This window comes from Notamacropus eugenii, chromosome 1 (assembly GCF_028372415.1).
Source record: "Notamacropus eugenii isolate mMacEug1 chromosome 1, mMacEug1.pri_v2, whole genome shotgun sequence".
In the NCBI taxonomy this organism is placed as follows: Eukaryota; Metazoa; Chordata; class Mammalia; order Diprotodontia; family Macropodidae; genus Notamacropus; species Notamacropus eugenii.
Window position 1 is genome coordinate 445,471,980 of NC_092872.1, and position 25,196 is coordinate 445,497,175.

The 25,196-nt window shown below is 37.7% G+C and overlaps 1 protein-coding gene across 8 annotated transcripts in view; it reads right to left on the bottom strand.

The window, feature by feature from the left end:
- DENND1A (DENN domain containing 1A) overlaps window positions 1-25,196 on the bottom strand; it is a 695,411-nt gene that overhangs the window by 270,291 nt on the left and 399,924 nt on the right. For all 8 annotated transcript variants that reach the window (XM_072631873.1, XM_072631875.1, XM_072631872.1 and 5 more), the window contains one exon: window positions 6,449-6,494. In XM_072631873.1, coding sequence (XP_072487974.1) covers window positions 6,449-6,494 — 46 coding nt within the window. The remainder of the gene's footprint in view (window positions 1-6,448; window positions 6,495-25,196) is intronic.

Sequence of the window (25,196 nt, forward strand, 5' to 3'; positions counted from 1 at the left end):
AGTCCAGCATCTTTACAAGAAAACCCCAAATGAGGTCATGAAGAGTGCGACGGGACTGAACAATAAACCTAGAGAAGAGAAGCTCTAGATGGGACGTGACTGCTGTCTCCAAATATTTGAAGGGCTGTTACAGGAAAGAAAGAGTAGATATGTTGTTTGGCATTAGAGTAAATAACTAGGAGCAATGGCTATAAATTATAGATGTAAGACTTCAGTTTTATACTAGGAAAAATGTCCTAATAGTCCAAATGCAAATAGAGGGCTACATGAGAAGGTAGTGGGTTTACTATCACTGAAAGTCTTGAATCTGTTGCTATGTGGTTACTTGGCAGAAAAATAGCAGAAGGGATCCTTGCTTAAGCAGGAGTTGCACTAGCTAAGGTTTGTTTTTTTTTTTAACTTTGAGATTCTATTATTCTATTGCTTTTAATGATCCCAAGTTTCTCCCTGAGACAAAGATCCATCTTCTTAACCTCAATATTCTTGTGAGGGTATATGCTGTAAGTCACAGAACACCAATCTCTGAAGAATTCAAGTTCTAAATCACTCAATTGGAAATGAAGAGATAACACTGTAGATGCGAAGAGGCTGCAGCATATTATCAAAGAACTGCACAGAAATTGTATAACAAGTATCATAAAAGAAATGTGTAGTCATCCAAGAAGATGAGTCAGTCATGTAGGGAGGGCACAAAGGATAACAGAGGAAGAGCCCATATGCTCCACTGGTTACCCCGTAACACGAATAGATAGAGAAGGCCTCCATGTGGAACTGATGGGGGGAATTAAGAGAAGACTTAGACAGGTGTTATATACAACAAGAGGAGGTATGGATAGATTAGGACTTGCACCATTGGAAAGAGCACCCACATTGATAAGGTTACACACCCATTGCAATCACACTCTATGGATTTTATTTCATACTCATCAAATACAATTAGGGGTCTATTCTCCTTACCTAGGTTTACATGAACTCTCAGCTTTAAACACAATCTTATAATTAGCAGTGGGAAAGAGACCAATTTATTCTGAGAACCCTGTGGAATTAATCATATACTTCTTGGGAGCACTGAAGGGCTCTGGGGTTTTGTCCCTGTGTGTACCTCCTACACCCACTATTGCTAAGAATAGGTTAATGCAGAAAGCCAAATTCAAATATTCCAGTTGGGGTGTGGAAAAACCATAATATAAGTAAGAAGGGTAAGAAAGAAAGGGTAGGGAGAGAGAAAGAATATAGGAAAGTACTTTAACAACCAAGAATAAAACCTTTAATAAAAACTCCTACCTCCTCAGTATCAAAAAAGCCATGTGAACTCTGATTACGGAATGTCAAATTCAGGGAATTATGTGTATTAGTACATATCTTAGAAATGAAAGGAACTCAAGAGAATATATCGTCATTGAACGCAGAATTTTGAAATTGGAAGGGGCCTCAAAAAAGAACTTTAAAACACAGAATATCAGAGTTAGAAGACACTTAAAATATAGAACATAAGAACACAAAGAACAGAATGTTAGAGTGACCTTAAAGGTCAGAAAATTCAATCAATCAGAATTGGAACAGACTTCAAAGGTTACCTAGTCCAATACATGCTTGAATAGGAATTCTTTGGTCATTCAGCCTCAATTGGAAGACCTTCAAATTGACAACCTCCTGAAGCAGCTCCTTCCCTTTTTGACTGCTCTTGTGGTTAGAAAGCTTTTTCCTTACATCAAATTTAATCTACCTCTGCAATATCCTCCCACAGCTCCTAATTCTGCCTTCTGGGGATAAGTAAAACAAAGCAAACCCCTCTTTGAGATGAAGGCCCTCCAAATATATGTAACCAGCCTCTAAGCCTTCTCTTCTCCAAGGCTAAACATTCGTAGTTCATTCAAATGATCTCTGGATGGCACCCAGCCACCTTCCTCTGAACATGTTCTGCTTCATCCTTCTAAAACGAGGCACTCATCAGTGAATGGAGCACTCCAGACAGGATGTGCCCAAGGAAGAACACAGCAGGACAATCCCCTTTACTTGTTCTGCTCACTGCTTCTATTAATTTACTCTAAGATTGAATTAGGTTGTTTTTTTCCTTTGGCTTCTATGCCACACTCATTTTACTGATTAAGAAATTGAGGCCCAGAAACGACCCAAAGTCATACAATATGTTTGTGCTAGAGACAAGACTGGTCCCAGGACTCTTCACCCACAATTCAGTGGATTCCTGCACCCCTCCCCTTCCCAACTCCCTTGTCTATTAATTATTTAGAAAGGCTAACATTAAGAGATAACTTCAGAATACCACTGATGTTTATAAAGAATGCTAGCATATCATGTTCTTAATAAGAAGCTCAATCTTTTCTGGTATCCATTTAGCTCTTGTAACATTATTTTCACATTTTTGACATTGTAGGATTTTTGTGCATTTGTTGAAATGTCATCTATTGGAGATGGAGCTAATATAAAGAAAATATAATTGTCAAGACCATGCTTTTTTTCATGGAATTAAAATGTGAATTCAACAAACATATATTGAATGCCTAATATATACAGAACACTGCACTAGGCCTGGGGGGAAATAAAACGTTTGAATAAGAGATAGCACTTTTCATCAGGGAGTTTACATGCTGGTGGGACAATAATACAGACCTTTCTGATAACTACAAAGTTGATAGTCTTGAGATAGAAGTCCTTAATCACCAATGGCCATGTCTAGAATTTTTGTTCATAGAAATCAATAATGACTTACTTTTTATTCATGGGAGAAAGTGCCAGGAAATCTCATTATACACAGGTACCATTATCCAGCATTAGTCTCTGTTCTTACATATTATATGACAAAAAAGTATTGTAAAAATAAAGAGAATATGAACATGCAAGAGAAAGAGAAAGGAGGGAGGCAGAGGGGGAAAGAGAGGGGAAGAGAGAGTGGCAGAGAGGGTAAAGACAGAGGGGCTGAGGAGGAGGGGAGAGAGAGAGAGGGTGAGAGAATGATTATATAAATGCAAGTAAGGGAGGAAGAGAAAGGGAGAAAGATGTTTGTTGGGAGCATACACTGTAGAAGAGAATTGTACCAAATGATCTCCAAGGTGCTTTCCAGTTCAAACATTCTATACTCCAGTATCTTTTGTTCTAAGATGCCGTCTAGCTCTAACATTCTACGTTCTATAGGCTTGACATTCTATGACAATGAGAAAGAGAGAGGACTGGCTAATTGCTTCTAGGTAACTTAGCTGAGAGCCAAAAATGAGGCATACCAAGAGTACTAACTCTTTAAGGTAGTAATAATAGTAATAAACACCTAACATTTTTATAGTATTTAAGGTCTGGGAAGCACTTTACATATTTTTTCTCATTTGGTCCTCATAACAACTCTTGAGAGATAGTTGGTATTATTATCTGCATTTTATAGTTGGGGAAACTGAGACAGACAGTGATTTGTTTAGGGCTGTATAACCATTAAGTGTCTGACACAGAATGTGAACTCAAATCTTCTTGATTACAAGTACACTGCTCTATCCACTACACCATCTACCTGTTACCTAGGGTAACATTATTTCATATTAAAAATATCCACTAGGTTAGTGATAAAGCCCCTCCCTCATAGGATCCATTTTCAACTTATAAGAAATCACAATTCATATTTTACCCTGAACAACAATTTTGAGAGTCATAAAAATGGTTAAAAAGTCTCCTCATGGTTTAGCTTTTTCTAAACTTTTACGAACATCTGCCACATTCATTTGAAGTTTAAAAAATTCTGGCACATATGCAAAGGCATAATAAGGTGCCTATAGCTTTTGAGAAGAATTAACAAGACAGTCAAAAATAAGTCTTTTTAAATCCTTTGCTGAATTGCTAGTGAGAATGACAGTGTAAGAGAGAATGCATCTTCCTTCCCTGTGCTTTCTGGGGAGTAGCAACAAAAACCTTCATTCATTCATTCAAAAACAATTTACCAAGCACCTATTATGTGCAATGAATGGTGATGCTACATGTACCAACAACAACAACACAAAGCATAGTGCCTTGCCCTCAAGAAGCTTAGCTAATACAACAGAGAACATGATATACATGTATAACAACTACACTGTGTAAAGTTCCAAGGGATAGAGAGTTCAACTCCAACTGGAGACTTTAGGGAATGATCTCCAAAGAAGGCAGCATCTGAGCTGGGCTTTGGAAGATGGATAGGAGCTGACAGGTGGAAAATGCCACTGAGGAGTGTGGGGTTACAGTCCTCTTATACAAAGCATTATTATCAGGTAGTGTATGGGTAGGAAAAAAAGATGTCAAGCAATAGATTTTAGCTGGAACATGGAATCTGTGAAAGAGAAGAGTGAGTGATTAAAATGAAAGAGATGGCTAGAACCAGATTGCTGAAGGTTGTAAACAGAATCACGCAATGTTATAAGTAGATAGATCATCTAATCCAACTCTCTCATTCTGCAAATGAGTCAACTTAAGTCAGAGAGACAGGACATATGACTTGTGCAAATACACACATTTTATGAGTGGCAAAGCTTGGGTTGGAACAGAGGTCTTCAGATTGAGCTTTTCCCACTACACCATGCTGCCTGTCTAAAAGACTTGGAGGAGATAGGTTATTTGCCTTTGGTTATCTTAAGAGCTGTCCTGTGGAAGAGAGATTAAAATTGTTCTTGGTCCAATGATAGAATAGCAATGTGTTTAACAAGTTTTAAGGAATCAGATTTCAGCTAAATAACTCGATAATTAAATCAGTCCACAAACAAAATGGGCTCCTTTGGCTACAATGAGCTGTCCATCAGTGGAAATCTTCTATGCAAAGCCCGGATAACCATTTGCTTGGAGGTTAAAGAAGGGGATTTTTGCTCAGGGGTTACAGGAGATGCTCTCTGAAGTCCCTTTCTATATTGATTCAGCAATGTATAGTGCAAGGAACACTGGATTTAGAATCAAGGGACCTCAATCTGACTGGCAGTTCTGCTATTTAATACCTATGTAACCATAGGTAAATCACTTCAAACTATGGGCTCGAGTTTTCTCATTTGGAAAGTGAAGGGGTTGGATTAGATGAACTCTAAGGTCTCAACAGGCTCTCAATCTTATGAGAGGAGGTGTTTCTTTAGTTCTTTAATTTTTAATGTTCTTTTTCATTCTAATTCTCAATGGTATTCTTTCTACCATAGCTTTGATTCCACCTCAGCTCTTATAAACAAAAGATAGAGAAGAAAAATAGTTTGAACACATAATCTGTGACAGTCCATAAACCCTACACTTTATATACTCAGGGCTGGGTGATGACAGAAAGGCAGAGTTAACAGAATGTAGGAGCCACATGGCCAGCTTGTCAATTTAGAAATTGGAGCAGATTTTTAATGGTCTATTTTGATTGAGATTCTCAATGTCAAACCAACAGGTTTTCCGATAACCAACTCTTTTCGTTTCGTAAGCACAATAGCACTGTGTGCAACAAATAGTGAAGAAGCAGGTGGTCCCAGTCGACCTACAGTGAATTGAACAGAAAAGAAGAGGCCACATTTCCTTCAAGACAAGAAAAGCTTTACCACTGGGAGAAGCAGTTTCTATTCTCCCCTCCCCTGAGAGCTCATCTCCTCTGTGAAAAAAGGCAAGCTCAGGACTTTGCTCTCAGAGATTATACACAGCAAAAAGAACTCCACAGGCATGCACTGCCTCTGCCCAAATGATACAAGTGCGAAGCTGAGAGGCCAGATGAAGAGGTGGAAAGCACACTAGATTGACAGGTATTGGGTTGGAGTCCTCATTAGGTCATTTGTTTGACACTTGGCAAAAATTTAACTTCCTTTGGCCACAGTTTTCTCATCTCTTAAGTGAGGGGAATGGATCAGATGAATCATTAAGTCCTTCTGAACATGAAGTTGAGTAGGGATGGGAACCCCAGTCCTCTCAACCCAAGTCTGAAATGCTTTTTGGCTACCCTGCAGCTGTCAGGGCTGCTTCCAGCTCAGATCCTCACCATCCTGTTTACTTTAGTTCTAACACTCTAAAATTGACATTCTGAAGTTCCTCCTGGCTCTAAAAGGCTCTATGCTCTTAGTTGAAAAGTCAAGAACTTGGCTACGATAGGAATACATACAAGCTGGTTCTTTAGTATAGGCAAGTGGACCAGTATTTGCCCAAAGCTTGGAATATTCCTTTTTAAAAAATTCTCCCTTCCTTTAGGATCTTTTCTGCCCTCCAATCCCTGGAGCCTCACCTGAGAAAACATCATCTTCCATCTGAATGAAAAATCTTGAAAACAATAATCTAGTGGGAAGGGATCTTAGCTAAATGCTCAGCTTTGTCAGCAAAGGGAGGGGGACAGAGCCTGAGGTGTTGCTTGTATGAGTTCCCATATGTTAAGTTGTGAATACAGATACCCAGTCTATTCTAATGCCATGCAGAAACAGGAGGAAGCAAAACCACAGAGCAAGAAATTTCTGGAGAAAGCAAGCCAACTTACCTCCATTAGACTTAAATGTATTCCTATGAGGTAGGGCATGGGAGCACTGTGAAGAGAAACAAAGACAAACAGCTGTTTTAATGTCTGTTGCATCCGCCTGAAAATTACAGACGGTTAAATATTTGCAGAAAAACTGTTTTAATAAACGTATGCACAGTTACATTTTCTTTCACAACAAAAATCCTAATATGACATTATGTTCCCGAGCTGAGAAGCTTCACAGGGATTTTCAAAATGTTTGCAGCCTGGGAATGATAGCACACGGCTGCAACAGAAATGGCAGTTGAATAACAAGGCTTGAAGTGCAGGAATTAACAACAAGCTGCAATGGGAAAAGGATTATTCCTTCCACAATTGCACTTTCTTTGAAGTCTGCACAGGGACCACCTTCTCTGTGAAACTTTACCTGATGACCCACCCAGCACCCTGCACTCTCTAAGATGTCTCTGTGATGGCTCCTGTGCACTGTGATCCAATGTGCAACACTGTTTTATGTGTGTGTCCTGGGATCACTAAATTTTGCCTTTCTACAGTAGAGTAAACTAGAAGGAACCTTTCAGTTAGGAAGTTTGAGGATGTTTGGTCCAACCCTCTTGTTTTATAGATACAGAAACAAACCCAGAGAGACAAAGTGACTTTATCCATCTTGATCCTGCCATTCATACTATTGTCCTGTTTCTCTTCTGCCCTTTGTAGCTAAACTGCTCAAAAAAGCCACTTACAATAGGTGCCTCCACGTTCTCTTCTCTTAATCACTTCTCAACCCTTTACAATCTGGCTTCTGACCTCTATTCTACTTAAACTTCTCTCTTCAAAGCTACTAATGATCTCTCAGTTGCCAGATCCAACGCCTTTTTCTCAATCCTCACTTTCCTGGACCTCTCAGCAGCCTCTGACACTGCTGATCACTCTCTCTTTCTTGAAAGCCTCTTCTCTCTAGGTTTTGGGGACACCCTTCTCTCTTGGTTCTCTTGCTCCTCTGTTTACCTTTGCTGCATCCTCATCCAGATCATATCCTCTAATTGTCGCAAAATTGGGACCTCTTGGGTCCTCTTCTTTTTTCCTACTACTTTACTTAATGACTTTATTAGTTCCCATGAATTTAATTATCATATCTATGCTGATTCTCAAATCTGCCTATACTGCTCCAAATTTTCTTCTGATCTTGAGTCTCATATCTACAACTGCCTTTCATACATCTCAAACTGGATGTCCAGTAGATGTCTTAAACTCAACATGTCCAACAATGAACTCATTCTCTTTCTCCTTATATCTCCCTGGCCTCCACTTTACCTATTACCATGTAAGGCACCATCACCCTCACAGCCCCTTGGGCTTGCAACTCAGTTTGAGTCTTCACTATCCTTCACCTCTCGTATCCAATCTGTTTCCAAAGTCTGTTGATTTTATCTTTGCAACATCTTTCAATTATGCTCCCCTTCTCTCCTCTAACATGTCACCAGTCTAAGTGGGCCTTCATCACCTTATACCTGGACTGCTACAATAGCCTGCTAGTAGGTCAGCCCATTTCCAGGCTCTCTCCAATCTTATCCATCCTCTAATCAGTCACTAAAATAATTTTCCCAAAATGTAAGTTCATGCATGTCACTAACCTCCAACTCAAAAAAAAACTCCCCTGGCTTCTTATTGTCCCCAGGATCAAATAAAAAATGTTGTATTTGGCACTGAAAGCCCTTCATAACCTAGCCCAGTCCTACCTTTCCAGTCTTCTTACACCCTGCCCCCTTCCCCCACCCCCTGCCATCCCTATACTCTTCAGTTCAATGACACTGGCTTCCTGGTTGTTCCACGAATGGTACATTCCATCTCTCAGCTCCAGGAATTTTCTCTGACTGTCCCCCAAGGAACACTTTCTCCTCAACTCTGACTACTGACTTTCCTGGCCTCCTTTAAGTCTCAACTAAAATCCCATCTTTTACTGGAGCCCTTTCTTAACCCTTCTTAAAGGTTAGTGCCTTTCCCACTTATCCTGTATAGATTGCTTTGTCTCTATTTGTTTCCATGGTGTTCCCCCATTACACTGAGATCTCCTTGAGGACAGGGACTGACATTTGCCTCTTTTTGTACCTCTAGCTCTTAGCACAATGCCTGGCACATAACAGATGCTTAATTAACTGACTGCATGTTCCCTGAAGGCACTGACTGAGTTGTTTTCATCTTTGTAGTCACAGTGCAAATATGTGCCATTCTGTCTACCACACTTTAGGTGTTTAGTAAATGTGTGTTGAATTGGTGAATATTGAACGCTCACTGCCCATTTGAAGTTAAGCATTGCCTGGAGAGGTACATCCAGGTAAGCATATTCATTCAACAGTCCAGGTAAGAGCTCTCACCATGGCTTATCTTCTGGGTTCATAGAATCATAGAATATCAGTGTTGGAAGGAATTTCTGGACACAAGAAGCACTTAATAAATTGTTGATCAATCAGTGAAATGAACAGAATGTTAGAACACAGATGATTAGAGTACAAAAGAGACCGTAACACATTAATTGTTATAGCTGGAAGACTACTAGAACACAGAATATGAGAATTTGGAAGGGACCTTAGAACATAAAACAAAGTTAGTGTATTGAAAGTTAGAAAGCCTGAAGGGCCCTTAGAGAATATCAAATCCAACGTTATCACTTTTAAAAAGAGAAATTAAGGTTCAGAGAGTTTAAATTCCTTTCTTAGAGAAGTTACTAACCCAAGATCATAAAGAGAGTAAAAGAACTGGGATTTGAATCTCAAGCTGGCAGAAGAGAGGAAGGCATGGAGATATACTGCCAAAGTTTTTCTTAACCCATTTCGTGAGATAATCTCACTCCAAAATTTGATTTATGTCAAATTTATACTATTCTCAACAAGATTTCAAAAAGGGGCAACCACTGTTTGAGGGCAATAACCACAAACACCTGTGAGGATGGGATATGATAGCTTTCAATCACAATAAACTGGGTGTTTATTCTATGTTACCATCAAAGGGATACTGAATACTTGACTAGAGGTTCACCAGGCTCCATTTCAGGATGCTCTTTGTGTTACCTTAAAGTTGCCTCTTCATGGCTTCCTCCAAGTCACTTCAGTTATTCTCAGTTTACCTAGCTGTAAACTGAAATAAGAATACTTCTACTCCCCCCCCTCACAGGAACGTTGTGAGGAAGGTATTTAAGCTGTGAAGTGTTATTGAAATGGGAACTATTATTACTAATCTTAGCCTCAGTTTCCTCAGTTATACAAGGAAAAAGAATATTCTTTGTTCCACCTCCTCCACAGGGTGTGTGGCAAGACAATCACTTTATGGTTTATAAAATACTATGGGAGTCATTAATATTGTGATTATTATTCTGAGCCTCAGTTTCTTCATCTATAGAATTCTGTAAACTGTAAAGAACTGCAAAAAATGGGAGTTGTTACTATTATTACCCAAACAGCATCAATTTGCAGCTGCACAGAGATAACAAACAAGCCTTTACTAGAAAAAATACAACCTTAAATAATAAATTAAATGTCACAACCAAGAAAGTCCCATTCAGAGTATAAAACACCCTTCTCAGCCAAAGTCTACACATTTCTTCAGCAGTACTGCAAGAGGATGGAAACAAGGCCCTTATGAAATCTCCCCTGATTGGGAATTGTTCTCCCAGAATGCTTTGGGGGTTTTTTCCCCCTCAGAGCAATAGAAAAGAATAGTATACTATAATGAAACTGGATTTTTATTTGTTTTTTTTTAAACTTTTAATGAAGCCAATAAGGTCTCTAACTTGTTTTTTTTCTGTACACATTCAACTTCTCTAATGGAGGCCTTCCAGGGGCAAGGCACTGTCTGACGATACTGACGATGCATTTTACTTTTTTCTCTTAAAGTATAAATCATTAGTTTAAGATGCCAGTTGTACAAATGCTCAAACTTCCTTGTGTGATTGGGTTTTGCTGTCCAAGCTCTCCCCAGCATACTGTGTAACGAATGTGTTTCTAATTAAGTAGCTTCAGGAACACGACAGCTTCAATGTCAGAAATACAAAGTCTGAACCCCCGGCAGGAAGTCTTAAGACTGCAAATGTCTCATCTCGCGGAACCATGGCTAATGTAATGAAAGGAAGCAAGAAGAGTGTGGAATTCCAGAACAGGGGCAAATTATTACTGTCTAGAAACACAGCCTGCCAGTCAGTGCAAGAATTTCCCGAATCTGTAAGAATCAACCCTGCTGCATCAATTTCTCTATCTTTCATATTTAATTGAAAAATGAGCCAACAGTGAGTTTTAATTAAAAATGTCAAAGGAAAAAAATTAGCTTCCATCAAATTATTTAGTCTATAATATGGATTTTTAAAAGAAAAGAATAATTAAATAGCTAGAAGTAACAGTCTTTTGTGTGACTTATTAATTAAGGTTTTTCTCCTAAAAGAAAATAGCAATGCAGTGCAACAGAAGGTACTTAGGATGTTTGAATCCTGTATAAATATGCTGTCTGACCTTGGGCAAGTCACATAATCTCTCTTGGTCTTAGTTTCTCATCTAGTAATTGATGAGCCAGATAATCTCAATAAATAAGCATTTAAGAAATGCCTAGCACGTGCCAGGTGTATTATGTTAACCACTGGATATACAAAGGCAAAAATGCAAATATTTCTTGCCTCCAAAGAACTTACATGTAAGTGAGGGGAACAAAATGTACAGATGCTTTGCAAGAAAACAGAAGCTATCTACAAAACAAAGAAATGGAGAAAGGCTCTGGCAGCTGTGGAGGGATCAGGAATGGTCTCATGTAGGAGGTAGCATGTGGCATAACTTTGGAAGAAACTCAGTAGTTGAAGAAGTGGAAGTGAGGACAGGCTGGTCAGAAGTACAACGACGAGAGAGGGAGCAGCAAGGAGACAGGTTGGCTGGTGTGTAAAAACATAAAGGACAACAAAAGGCTAACAAACCTGGAAAGGTAAGTGGAAGCCACGCTGTGAAGGGCTTTCATGCCAAAAAGAGGAGTCTGATTTTGATACTAGAGAAGAACACGGTTGGACGTAGGCTTTAGGAAAATCACTTTGTCAGGGGAGGATGAATTGGAAAGGGAAGAGAAGAGGCAGGGAAACTAATCAGTAGCCTTGTTTCAATAGTCCAGATGACTATCCAATGTTTCAACACTCAGTTTTAAGGTTCTCTGCCCTAATAATCTAGACTCTTAGAACATAATAAAATTTGAAACATGGAGGTTTTAATACCATATGCTTTTGTCTTCTTACAAGACCAAGTTTGTTTAAAAACAAGGAAGAAATGAAATCATTACAAATATCATTAAATTAAGAAGTCGCCAGATACAAAGTTGATTATACATTTTAGGAATATTATACATGCATTACTTGAGTACAAAAATTTTTCCAAGGAGTCATTACAGCCTATCATGGAAAAGCAATTTCTTTGCCAAGTATTGTTAGAGCTGTAGCAGCTCTGTATTTAGAATATATTTAAGACATTATTTACTCTACACACCACAATAGTTTTATGTATTATACAAATGTAAATTTAGACAATTACTTTCATGCTGTCTTTATTTCCCCACTAAACCACAGATACTTTTTTGAACCTATTACAAATTCTCTGCAAACACGAAGAAACCCAGAATCTATCTGACAATATCTAACATGTTGCAAATATGAACTTGAATAATTCTGTGTATATTCATGCAATAATACCATGAAAGAATACTGACTTAAGTTTACAGAGGAATTGATGATTATTTCACAGAGTAGCAGAATCTCCAAACTGGAAGAGATCTCAGAGGCCATCTAGTCAAACCTGTACCTGAAGAAGGATCCTCTCTCTATGATACCTCTGACAGGAAGTCATTTAGCCTCCACTAGATGACCTTTGGAAAGGAGCAATACACTACTTCCCAAGAAGGCCATTTCAGTTACGCAGAAGTTTTTCCTTTTTGTTGAGCCAAAATCAGCTTCTGTCACTTCCAGCCATGGTTCCTAGTTCTGCTTCCTGAGCCCAAGGAGAACAAATCTAATCCCTCTTCCACACGACAGCACTTCAAGCACTTACAAGACAGCTAAATATCTCCAGGCTAAATATCTCTAGTTCTTTCAAATGATTCTCCTATGTTATGATCTTAAGGCACTTCTTCATCCAATTAACTAACCAGATATTTAATGGGTACCAGCTAACTGGAGAGATAAGACATATACACATTAAACAAGGTAGTAACATACTTATATGAATTCATATATAGAATATGCATCAATGCTGCACATGAGGTACATATATGAATCCACCTAGGCATGTTATATCACTATAAATCAAGAAATAACACAATATCAAAGGAATCAGAATTGCAGGTGACCAAAAGATGACTAAAAAGATTCAGGGACAATGGGGTGGGTAGTGAGGAGAATCACCACTGCTGGAGTTACCCTAGCCACTTACCTTACCCATTTCTCCTTTTCCGTCAGCTGTTGGCTGTCTCAAAACTCATCTAAGAGAGTCAGACTATGGGAAGAACTGAGACCCCTTGGAGGGTACCCTACCTCACTCTTGCCTTCTCTCTTTTTCCTGGCTGCTTAGCTTCTCCAAAAGCTTTAGGAGAGATGGTGGCTAATAGCTCTACTAGACCTTACCATCTGTCCTAACCCTGCCTACAAAGGGAGGTCTCTGCTTTTACGCCCTGTAGTCCTCTGTCAACATTACCTAAAGACTCGGGGGCCTTGCCATGTGTTTCACAGCTTATGGACAGCTAAGGAGCACAGTGGATAGAATGCTGGGCCTTAAGTCAAGAAGACCCATTTTCATGAGTTTAAAGCCAGCCTCAGATATTTACTAGCTGTGTGACCCTAGGCAAGTCACTTAAACCTATTTGCCTCAGTTTCTTCCTCTGTAAAATGAACTGCAGAAGGAAATGGAAAACCCCTCCAGTGTCTTTGCCATGAAAACCCCAGATGGGGTATGAAGAGTCAGACAGGACTGAAACCGCTGTGCAACATCAACAACCCGCCTCACTCTTGGACCCTTTCATCTGCTGTGCAACTGAACTTTAAGAGTAATCTCTCCCAGTTAGGCACACTTCTTGAGAGCAAAGACTCTCTCTCTCTTTTTCTCTTACTTGTATGTACATAAAAAGTAATTTATCATTCATTTACTGTGGAAGCCGGAAGGCTTTAGCATATAGCAACGATTCTGGTATGTGAGAAGACTCAAAAAAGACACTATCAAGGATAGGAAAAGTAGGTAAAACCATGTGAGAGATAACAGATGGATGTTCCCAGTTCTACTCTGACAGCTACGGAATATTAAAGGAACCAAATATGCACACACATATACGTATATGGATGTATGTATGCATACTACAAAAATCTATATTGATAAAGAGAGTATCCAAACTGGAGCGATCGGAGACCAGTCAAACTATCAAAGAACATAATTTTATGACATATTGATATGATATGCATCATTGTGATTGTTATGATGTGGTGCTAATTACACAGTGCAGATCATTAGAGAATAGGGAAGTACTTATAGGGGAAAGATTCATGCAGGATAGACTCTGATGAATAGGATATACATACATACACACATATGTATGTATGTATGTATGCTTGAATGCATGTGTATATATATATATGTGTGCATATGTATATGTGTGTATGTATTGGTAAGAAGTTGCAGAGCTGTTCGATTCCTATGAGGTAGGCAGGGAAAGTAATACAGGGTGTCCCAAAAGTCTTAGCACTGTTATTTCATCTTTATTTTCAATTCCACAGTTTTTCCTTCTCTCCATCCCTGGGAGAGCAAGAAATTTAATACTCATTATACATATGCAGTCATAAAAATATATTTCCATATTAGTGATGTTCTTAAAAAAGTCAGAAAAATGAAGAACAGAAAAAAATATGCTTCAGTCTGCACTCTTGAGTTCATCAGTTCTACACCTGGAGGTAGACAGCATTTTTATTCATGAGTCCTTCAGAGTTATGGTGGATCATCATATTGATCAGTTACTTAGAACAGTTTTAAACTAAGCGTAAATTAATTTAATTATCTCTAGAGATGCAGAGTGATATGCCCAATGTCACAGTTAGTAAATAAACCTCAAGAAGGGCAGAACTGTAGAGCTGTAGTGCTGTAGAGCACTGGACATAGAGTCAGATGATCTGGTGTCATATTCCAGCTTAGCTACTTGTTTGTGATCTGTGTGAAGATGGGTTACTTATTTTTTGAGAATCTTAGTTTCCTCATTTATGACATAAGAATAATAAATTAACTGCACCCCACCAGGTTTGCTGTAACAATCAAATGAGATAAAGTTGGTAGAGATCATTGAGAACCTTAAAGTGATACATAAAAATAAGTTATCCCTGAATATCTTATTTTAAATTTGAATTTGTTTGGTCCTGACCAGTTATTTCATCAGAATAGGGAATTCCCCATAAGTAAATTCCCCCTTACCAATTCAGAGCAGCAATTGCTTTGCAACTGATAATGACAAAGAATTGTTTTGAGGCTCTGAGAAGTTAAGTGATTTGCTAAGCATCACCTGACTAATAAAGATAGTATGCATCAGAGGCAGACCTTCAACACCCAGGTCATCCTGACCCTAAAGCTACATCTCACACTGCCTATCTTTTCTTAACGTTAGATAATATTCTTAAAAATCATAGGATCCTCTCCTCTAATCAGTGTGATTTTGCTAAAAAGATGTCTGTAGTTAAGAGGTAAGACAGGGGTTGGGCTCAATGACTCTGGGACCCCTTCCATGTCTAACATTCTAGGATACTATCCTCTAAACTCTACAACCTTATGGACTGCCAAATAGTCAGGCTTCAAGTCAAAACGATCAAGTTTCCAATGCAGCCTCTGGACTTCCTGACTGACCCCGGGCAGGAAGGCCTGCTCTTCTAACATAATAAATTGCAGGACACTGTTGATCTGCATTAGTTTTCTCACTGGAAAACTCCTTTTACCAATGAAATCACAGAGTAAAATAAATAAGAGATTTTATTAATAATGAAAGGGTTTTGAATGTCTTTTTTTATGAGACCATATTGGTGAATTGTAGTCTTGGAGTCAGATTTTCTACAGTCTAATATTCTCAGAGTGGTCCACTTCTAAACTCCGGCTCTAAAATATAGACTGTGCTTCAGAGATGACAGTTGGTATACCACCTTTCCCACTGTTACACACTTTCAGAAGATGAGATGAAGCATAGCGTGCTGGAAAGAAAACTGGACTTTGGCCAACAAACTGGGTTCATTCCTGGCCCCTTGCCAGTCACTTACCTAACTAGCTGTGTGACCTCTGGGCCTCAGGGTGACCATCTGGAAAGGGAGGGGACTAGACAACTTCTAAAGTCCTTTTCAATTCTGACATTCTGTTCCTGATATCTTTTTTAAAATTCTCACCTAGTTCTAACATTCTATTTTCCAACATTTTCTGTGTTCAGGTCACTGTTAGCACTAACAACTTGTGTTGTGTTCTGACATTCTACATGTCAAAGATTCTTTCAGTTCAGGTATTCTACGTTTGAAGGCCCTTTCCAGTTCCACATGTTCTATGTTCTAAGGAGTCCTCAAACTCTACTATGATTCTAAGTACCAAAGATCAGGCCTCTGTTTTTCAATATGCAGGCATGAATATGGATATTGCAGGTTTCTTAATGTGCATGTATTGCCCATTCATTATAACTGTTTTCACAATTTATTTAATTCTTTTCCCTCTAGCTAACTAGAGACCTCTTAATTATGCTTCCTTAAGGTAGTCAGCTACTAATTGGAAGAGAGTCAGATAAATAAAGGAATACTAGTAGATCAAATACATAAAATAAAGGCACCTAGAGACCAAAAGGAGAAGAGAAAACACTGATTCCCCTCCTCCCTTACACATAGCCCTACCAGAAAGGTACATTAGCTTAGGGTTGTCTAGGGATTAGTTAGAGCTCACAAATTCTCTCCACCTTCTCTCTTAAAAAACAAACCAAAAAAAGGCGTCAGCATAATAACAATTCACACTTCAAATTATTTTTATCAATCTTAACTCTAGTCATAAATAATTTTTTTATCATAATACACGGAAATACATGGTTTAGTAATAGAAATACTATGCATTTTAAAACGCTTTATTTTTCAAGAAAAGGCCGGCATGGTAAGGGGTTCTGATTTAAGCTTTAAAAGCTAAGAACACAGTTTGTTTTTTTAATGTTAAATTTTACACAGAAATGGAACAGAATGTGAATAAAGACCTACTATTTGTAATCACCTGTAAGAAAACTCAGAAGTCCCTTCTTCTCTCTAGGCCTTAGTTTCCTACATATCTATAAAGTGAGAAACCTGAGCCAGATAAACTCTTAGGTCCCTTTTGGCTCTAATTTTATATGATATAATATTCTAAATCTCATGAACATATGGATATGGTCCAGTATGTTTACAATATTTTCAAAGACAAAGAACTGGGAAAGTGGCAACAAACATATAACAATCATCAGGTCAGCCTTAGGCATGAAAATAACTTACACTTCTTCTACAGGTCTTCTATTTCTATAGAGGACTTTCCTCACAATAATAGGTTCCATAGTTTAAGTGTTTTCATCCCCATTTAGGAGATGAAAAAAACATGGAAATAGACAGAGAGAGAGAGAGGGAGAGAGAGAGAGAGAGAGAGAGAGAAAGTGATTTGAGTCATAGAGCTAATAAATGGCACAGATTCCAAAGTCACTCTCCAGTGCAGTACTTCATTATGCAGCAGTACTTCAATTATAAATGATCGCTACACTGGCTTAAGAGACTTAGAACATAGAAGACAGAAGTTAACCTTCAGTAATAGATTTATATCTGGCACTAGCTATCAAGCTAAGCTAATGTTCACTTAGAACTTAGAATGACTGAACAAATTGTGGTATGTGATTGTGATGGAATATTACTGTGCTATAAAAAATGATGAGCTCAGTGATCTTAGAAAAATATGGAAAGATTTGCATGAAATAATGAAAAGTGAAAGGAGCAGAAGCAAGAAAACACTATACACAGTAACAGCAATATTGTTTTAAAGATGCCTTTGAGTGAATGAGTCATTTTTGATTATTGTAAATACCCAAATTAACTATAAAGGACATAAGAAGAAAGATGCTATATGCATTCAGAGAAAGAACTGACAAATAAAAGTATGTATAGATATATACCTATTTATGTAGGTAGCCATCTCTGGGGCAGGAAGGGAGTGGGGAGAGGAAAGAGAAAAAAGAAGGGGGAAAATAAATTTACATGATAACTTTGTTGTATATTTAAAAGGAATAGTAAGTTGTACATAGTGGATTTGCGGTTTCATGTGCAATTATCTTTTTTTATTCTACTATGCTATGGAAATGCTTGTTTTATTCCATAAATTAAAAAAATAATTAAAAAAATCATTCTCTGAGGTACGAGTATAGCTTCAATTTGGTAAATATACTTTCATGATTTCCTTAGTTAATTAGATATTCAGAACTGAAGAGGAGGTACCCGTTTTTGGAAGTAAGAGCCGCCGTGAGCTGGGACTTAGAAGAATAAATGGATAAATTCCACAGATAGTCTCTGAAAGGAAACCTGAAGGGAAAACATAAAAGTCTGGAATAGTCAACAGTTTTCATTCCTCTTCAGACTATGGGAGGAGATAGGGTTAGAAAAATTCAGGAACCATTACCAAGACCTCTCTTACAGAAGTTTAAAATAACAGAAACGGGGCAAGAAGTAAGATAGTAAGGTACGGGTAAGTAGTCCAGCTGAATTCTCCCAACATTCTCTTACAAACAATTTTAAAATAACTCCTCCAATAAAATTTTGGAGCTGTGCAGCCAACAAAAGGTCAGAGTGAGATATTTTTTCCAGCCTAAGACAACAGGAGTTCAGCAAGAGAGGTCTGTGACCCCAGGATGGGAACTGGCCTGGAGCATAGCAGGAGTATCAGTGGTGGGCCTTGAAGGTGGCTGTGGCAGAAGCAACAGCAGCAGCTTCATGAGCTCTCAGCTCAGAGATAGTAAGACAACTGGTCAGAAAAAGATTACAGGGAATCCTTTGCTGCCGCTAGATGCAGCTGTTGCCAACTGGCAAATCTATTGTTCAAAAGCATTCTGGGTTGCAGTTCTAGAGTGGAGAGGAGAGCTGGTGGTTGATCACAAGGGAGTAGGGTCACAGTTTCAAGGCAGAGAGGAGCAGTAGTGCTTATGGGGACAGGAGAGCAGGAGACTGGTTATAGTTCCAGGGCCAAGAGGAGCGTAGAACTTGCAGCCACAGGGATGCAAGGGCCTTTCCTGAGTAAAAGTCAGGAGAGCAGTGGCCATACCTCTTCCTGGTTCATGCTATCACAGAATCACTGAAAACTTAGAAAGTCTCAGAATAAGCTCTGAAAATAGCAGAATGAAAAAGCCTGAAACTTGGGACAGGACCTCCCCAACTCAAGGTGAGCCAAGTCAAAGTTTATTTTTCCCTGACTTAAAAGTATTTTATTTTTTCCAATTACATGTAAAGATAGTTTTAATACTTGCTTTTATAAGATTTTGAGTTCCAAATGTTTTTTTCCTTCCCTCCCTTCTCTTTTTTCTCCCCAAGACAGCAAGCAATCTGATATGGACTATACATGTACAATCATATTAAACATATTTCCACATTAGTCAAGGTTTGAAAGAAGAATCAGAACAAAAGGGAAAAAACACTAGAAAGAAAAAAAAAAAACAAAAAGAGAGAGAAAATAATCTGCTTCAATCCGCATTCAGATTCCATGGTTCTTTCTCTGGATGTGGATGGCATTTTCCATCATGAGTCATTTGGAATTGTGTTTAGATCACTGCATTGCTGAGAAGAGCTAAGATTATCAAAGCTGATCATCCCACAATGTTGCTGTGTACAATGTTCTCCTGGTTCTACTCACTTCACTCAGCACCAGTTCATGCAAGTCTTTTCAGGTTTTTCAGAAATTCATCTCTTCATCATTTCTTAGAGCATAATAGTATTTCATTACATTCATATACTACAACTTGTTCAGCCATTCCCCAATTGATGGGGATTTCCAATTCTTAGCCATCATAAAAAGAGTTGTTATAAATATTTTTATACATGAGGATCCTTTCCCCCTTTTTTGATCCCTTTGGGATACAGACCTTTGGCCCGGTTTTATAGCTCTTTGGGCATAGTTCCAAATTGTTCTTCAGAATATTTGGATCAGTTCACAATTCCACCAACAATGCATTTCCAATTATGCCACATCTTCTCCAACATTTATCATTTTCCTGCTGTTATGTTACTCAATTGGATAGGTATGAGGTAGCACCTCAGAGTTATTTCAAATTGCATTTCTCTAATCAATAGTGTATTTAGAGCATTTTTTCATATGACTTATAGACAGCTTTAATTCTTCACCAGAAAACTATCCTTTGACCATTTATCAACTAGGGAATGACCTCTATTCTTATAAATTTGTAAGCCCAACTTTAACATAAAGTTCAAAGTTAAGAAAAATGCTAGAAAAAGAAGTAAACAACAATAGCAACAAGACTTAACAAAGCCTAAAAGAAAAATGCTATTTGGACCCAAGCCCAGAAAGAATTCCTGATTAATGAGACAAGAGTGATAGAGGAAAAACCGAAGAACAAAATGAGACTGATAGAAGAAAATTATGAAAAGAGAATTAAAAGCTTGGTAAAAAAGGCTGAAAAAAAGAGAAAAAGAAAGAAAGGATGAAAGAAAATAACACCTTAAAAAACAAAATTCATCTACAGGTAAAAGAGGTCAAAACAGTCACTGAAATAAATAACTCCTTAAAAAGCAGAACTGGCCAAATGGAAAAAAGAAGTACAAAAGCTCACTGAAGAAAATAATTCCTAAAAAATCAGAATTGGGCAAGTTGAAGCTAATATCTTTATGAGATCCCAAGAAAGAATGAAATATCTCATTGAAAAAACAACTGACCTGGAAAATGGAAGAGAGATAATTCAAGAATTATTGGATGACCAGATGCCATGATCTAGATATATTTCAAAAGAGCCTATATATATTTTCAAAACATTATAAAGGAAAACTGTTCTGATAAACTTAGATCCAGATAGCAAAATAGAAACTGAAAGAATCCACCAATCACCTCCTGAAAGAGATTCCCAAATCAAAACTCCCAGAAACAGTTTAATCTTTTTTAAGATTTTATTTTTCCTAATTATATGTAAAAACAATTTTAACAATCTTTTTTCTTCAAATTTTGAGTTCCAAATTCTCATCCCCCTCCCCATGAAAGTCCTCTATTTCAATGAATAATCATTTTCCCCCTTGAAGGATTATACTCAGTTTTGCTGTGTGAGTGATTCTTGGTTGTAATCCTAGCTCTTTTGCCCTTTGGAATATCATGTTCTAAGCCCTCTGATACTTTAATGTAGATGCTACTAAATCTTGTGTTATCCTGATGTGACTCCACAATATTTGAATTGTTTCTTTTTGGTAGGTTGCAATATTTTCTCCTTGATCTGGGAGGTCTAGAATTTGGCTATAATATCCCTGGGGGTTTTCATTTTGGGATCTCTTTTAAGAGGTAATTGGTGGATTCTTTCAGCATCTATTTTGCCCTCTAGTTCTAGAATATCTGAACAGTTTTCCTTTATAATTTCTTGAAAGATTATGTCTAGGCTTTTTTTTAAAATGGCTTTCAGGTACTTCAATAATTTATAAATTATCTCTCCTGCAGCTATTTTCAGATTAGTTGTTTTTCCAATGAGATATTTCACGTTTTCTTCTTTTTTTCATTCTTTTGATTTTGTTTCATTGTTTCTTGATATCTCACTTTTGTACTTCCTTTTCCATTTGGCCAATTCTGCTTTTCAAGACATTCTTCTTTTCATTGGATTTCTGTGCCTCTTTTACCATTTGGCTTATTCTAAGATGTTATTTTCTTCAGCATTTTTTTTGTGCCTCCTTTACCAAGCTGCTGACTCTTTTTTTCATAATTTTCTTGCACCTCATTTCTCTTCCAAAATTTTCCTCTACCTCTCTTATTTAATTTTCAAAATCTTTTTTGAGTTTTTTGATGGCCTGAGACCAATTCATATTTTTCTTGGAGGCTTTGGATGCAGGAATTTGACTTTGTTGTCTTCTTCTGAGTGTGTGCTTTGATCTTCTTTGCCATCACAGTAATTTTTTTTGGTCAGAGCTTTTTTTCGTTTTGTTTTTCTGGTTTTTGTTTGCTCAGTTTCCAGACTATTTCTTGACTTTTAACTCCATGCTACAGTAGGGCTCTGCTTCCCAAGTGTAGAGGGTACTGTCCCAAGCTTCAGGTTTTTTTGTGCAGCTATTTTCAGAGGTAATTCTAGGGGCCTGTAAATTTTTGACTCTTACAAAGTGGAAGAGGTGTGTTTACTATTCTCCTGCATTGTACACTGGTTCATGTGACCACAAGCACTCCTTTCAACCCTGGAACTGTGACCAAGGTCCCTGCTCCCTTCAGCTGCAAGTTCTGCTGGGCTAGAGCTTCTCCTCGCACTGGGACTAAGACCTAGGACTACAACTCAGATAGGCAATGCAAAAGAGTCCTGCCCCTGGTGCCAGCAGAGGGACCTCTGTAAATCTCCTTCTGATCCATTCTCTGTTCCCTTTACCCTCCAGGGACTGTCAGGTCTGGAAAACACTATTGCCACTGATTCAGCTGCCCTGAGGCCTGTTCCTGGTTTGTTGGGGCTCAGTTTGCACTTGCCCACCATGTTGGTCTGCACTCCTCTCCCAACCTGGTGCAACAGACCTTTCCTGTCAACCTTATAATTTGTCTTAGGCTAGAAAATTGTTTCATTCCATCTTTGTGTGTATACTGCAGCTCTAAAATTTGTTAAGAGTTATTATTTAAAGATATTTGGAGGGACATGGGGGACAACTCAGGTGAGTCCCAGCCTGTACTCTGCCAACTTGGTTCCACCTCCTGTAAACCCCTGGGAATATTAAGCCAAATTCCAGAATATCTAGAAAAACATCATTCAAATATTGTGGAGACACAGTCAAGATCACATAAGATTTTGTGGCTTCAACATTAAAGAAGTGGAGGGCTTGGAATATAATATTCTGGAAGACAAAGGAGCTAACATTATAACCAAGAACAACCTACCTAGCAAAAGTAAGTAAAACTCTTCAAGGGAAAAATAAACATTTAATGAAATAGAGAACTTTCAAGCCTTCTGGATGAAAAGACCCAGAGCTGAACAGAAAATCTTATAACCAAATACAAGACTCAAGAGAAGTATAAAAAAGTAAACATGAAAGAGGTATGCTAGATACTAAGATATTCTTACATTTCCATATGCAAAGATCATACAATTAATACCTAAGAACTTCATCTCATTAGGGGGGTTAAAAGGAGTTTACATGAACAGAGGGCATGAGTATGAATATACTGCATTGGGATGATCTCAAAACAGTGTAGGGGTGAGAAAGAGAGATGTACTGGGCGAGGCAAAAAGAGAGAGGTGTAATGGGGAAAATTTTCTCACTCAAAAGAGACTTACAAGGAAGAGATTTTATAGTTCAGGGGGAAAAGGGTTTAGAGAGATGGTGGGCAATACTTGAACCTCATTCTCACTGAAATTGGTTCAAAGAAGGAATAATATACATACACACTCAGTTGGGCATAGAAATGTATCCTATCCAATAGGTAAATAAGAGGAGAAGGGGATAAAAGAAAAAGGGGGGGGATAATAAATGGAAAATTGGATTAAGGGAGGCAGTGGTCAGAAGCAAAACAGACTTTTGAGGAGAAACAGGGTAAAAAGAGAGAGAGAAAGATAGAAGAAAATAGGATAGAGGGGAAATACACAGTAACATAATTGTAAATTTAAATGGAATCAGCTTAAAGGAAGTGAATAGCAGAATGGATTAGAAACCAGTATCCAATAGTATGTGATTTACTAGAGACACACTTAAAACAGAAAGACACACATAAAGTTAAACTAAAGGGCTAGGGTAGAATGTTTTATGCTTCAGCTAAAATAAAAAGGGATTACAAAGCAAAAGCAAAAGCAGACCTAATTAAAAGAGATAATCAGGAAAACTTCCTGTTACTAAAAGGTATCACAGACAATGAAGTAATATAAAAATCTTTTAGAGTTTCTCTGATAAAGGTCTCTTTTTTCAAATATATAGGAAACAGTTAAATTCATGAAAATAAAAGTCATTCTCCAACTGATAAAAGGTCAAAGCACAGGAACAGGCAATTTTCAGAAAAAAAAAAATCAAAGTTATAGTCATATGTAAAAATACCGTAAATTATTACTCGTTGGAGAAATGCAAATTAAAACAACTCTGAGTTATCACCTCACACCTATCACATATGATAAATGCTGGAGGAGATGAGGAAAAATAAACACACTAATGAGCTGTTGGTGGAGTTGTGAACTGGTCTAACCATTCTGGAGAAAAACTTGAAACTATAACCAACTGCATATCTTTTGACCCAGAAATACTATTACTATATTTTTACCCCACAAAGACCAAAGGAAAAGGTAAAGGAGAAGGACTTATATGTATAAAAATATTTGTAGCAGCTCTTTTTGTGATGGTAAAGAATTGGGAATTGAGGGGTTGCTCATCAACTGGGAAATGGCTAAACAAGATGTGGCAGGTGATTGCAATGGATCACTATTGTGCTATATGGAATGAGGGAAGTGGTTTCAGGGGAAAAAAATTACAACAACTATATGAGCTGGTGGAAAGTAAAGTGAGAAGAAACAAGATCATTGTGCACAGTAACAGCAATACTGTAAAGATGATCAACTGTAAAAGACTTGGCTACTCTAATTAAGACAATGATCCAAGACAATTTCAAATGACTCATGATAAAAAAAATGCTATCAACTTCCAGAGACAGAACTGATGAATTCTGAGTGCAAATTGCTGTTCCTCCAACAAGACAATCCATATCCCGAGTGTGCATTTTCCCTGCTTGTCTCCTATTCCTGGAATTTTCTCCCTCCTCATTCCCTGGCTTCCTTCAAATCTCAACTAAAATTCCCACCTTCTGCCAAGAAGTATAATTTTCTCGTGTTATTTTTTTTCCTTCTTTTGTGATACAGTACATGGAAATATGTTTTGTATGATTTTATATGTATAATTAATTCATATTATTTTGCTTGCCTTCTCACTGAGTAGGGCAGAAGTGGGAGGAAAGGGGAGAATTTGGAACTCAATTTCAAAAGAAAAGAATGTTCTGTATAAATAAATAAATAAATAATTTTCTTTACATGGCTGAAAAATAACAGAAACATTACATAGGGACTGCCACAAAAATTTCAAACCAGAATTTGAATTCTGGTCTTTTAACCAAATTCAATACATAATACTTGAAGCTTGGGAATGGTTTGGAAAAGAGCAAAAGGCAAAGCAAAATAAAATTAACCCTGGACTAGAATAATAATTGCACCTATAGCACTTTACAGTTTATTTTAAAGAATAAATTATTTTTAGAGTACTTTATATTACACAGAACACTTTACATATAAGATCTGATTTGAGGAAGGGAAAGAGCACAGAATTTGGAGTTACAAGACCTCAGTTTTTTAATTTGAATTTCTCCTATTACTAATGATTTGGAGTCTTCTTTCCTATAGTTGCTTGTAGTTTGCAGTTCTTTTTATGAGAACTGGTTTTTTTCCCCATGTTTTTTGACCACTTATCTTAGTGGGATGGATTTAAAGATTGAAGGGATCTTAGTGTGTTTCAAATTCAATACTTTCATTTTGCAGATGAGTAAATTGAAGCTGACAGAGG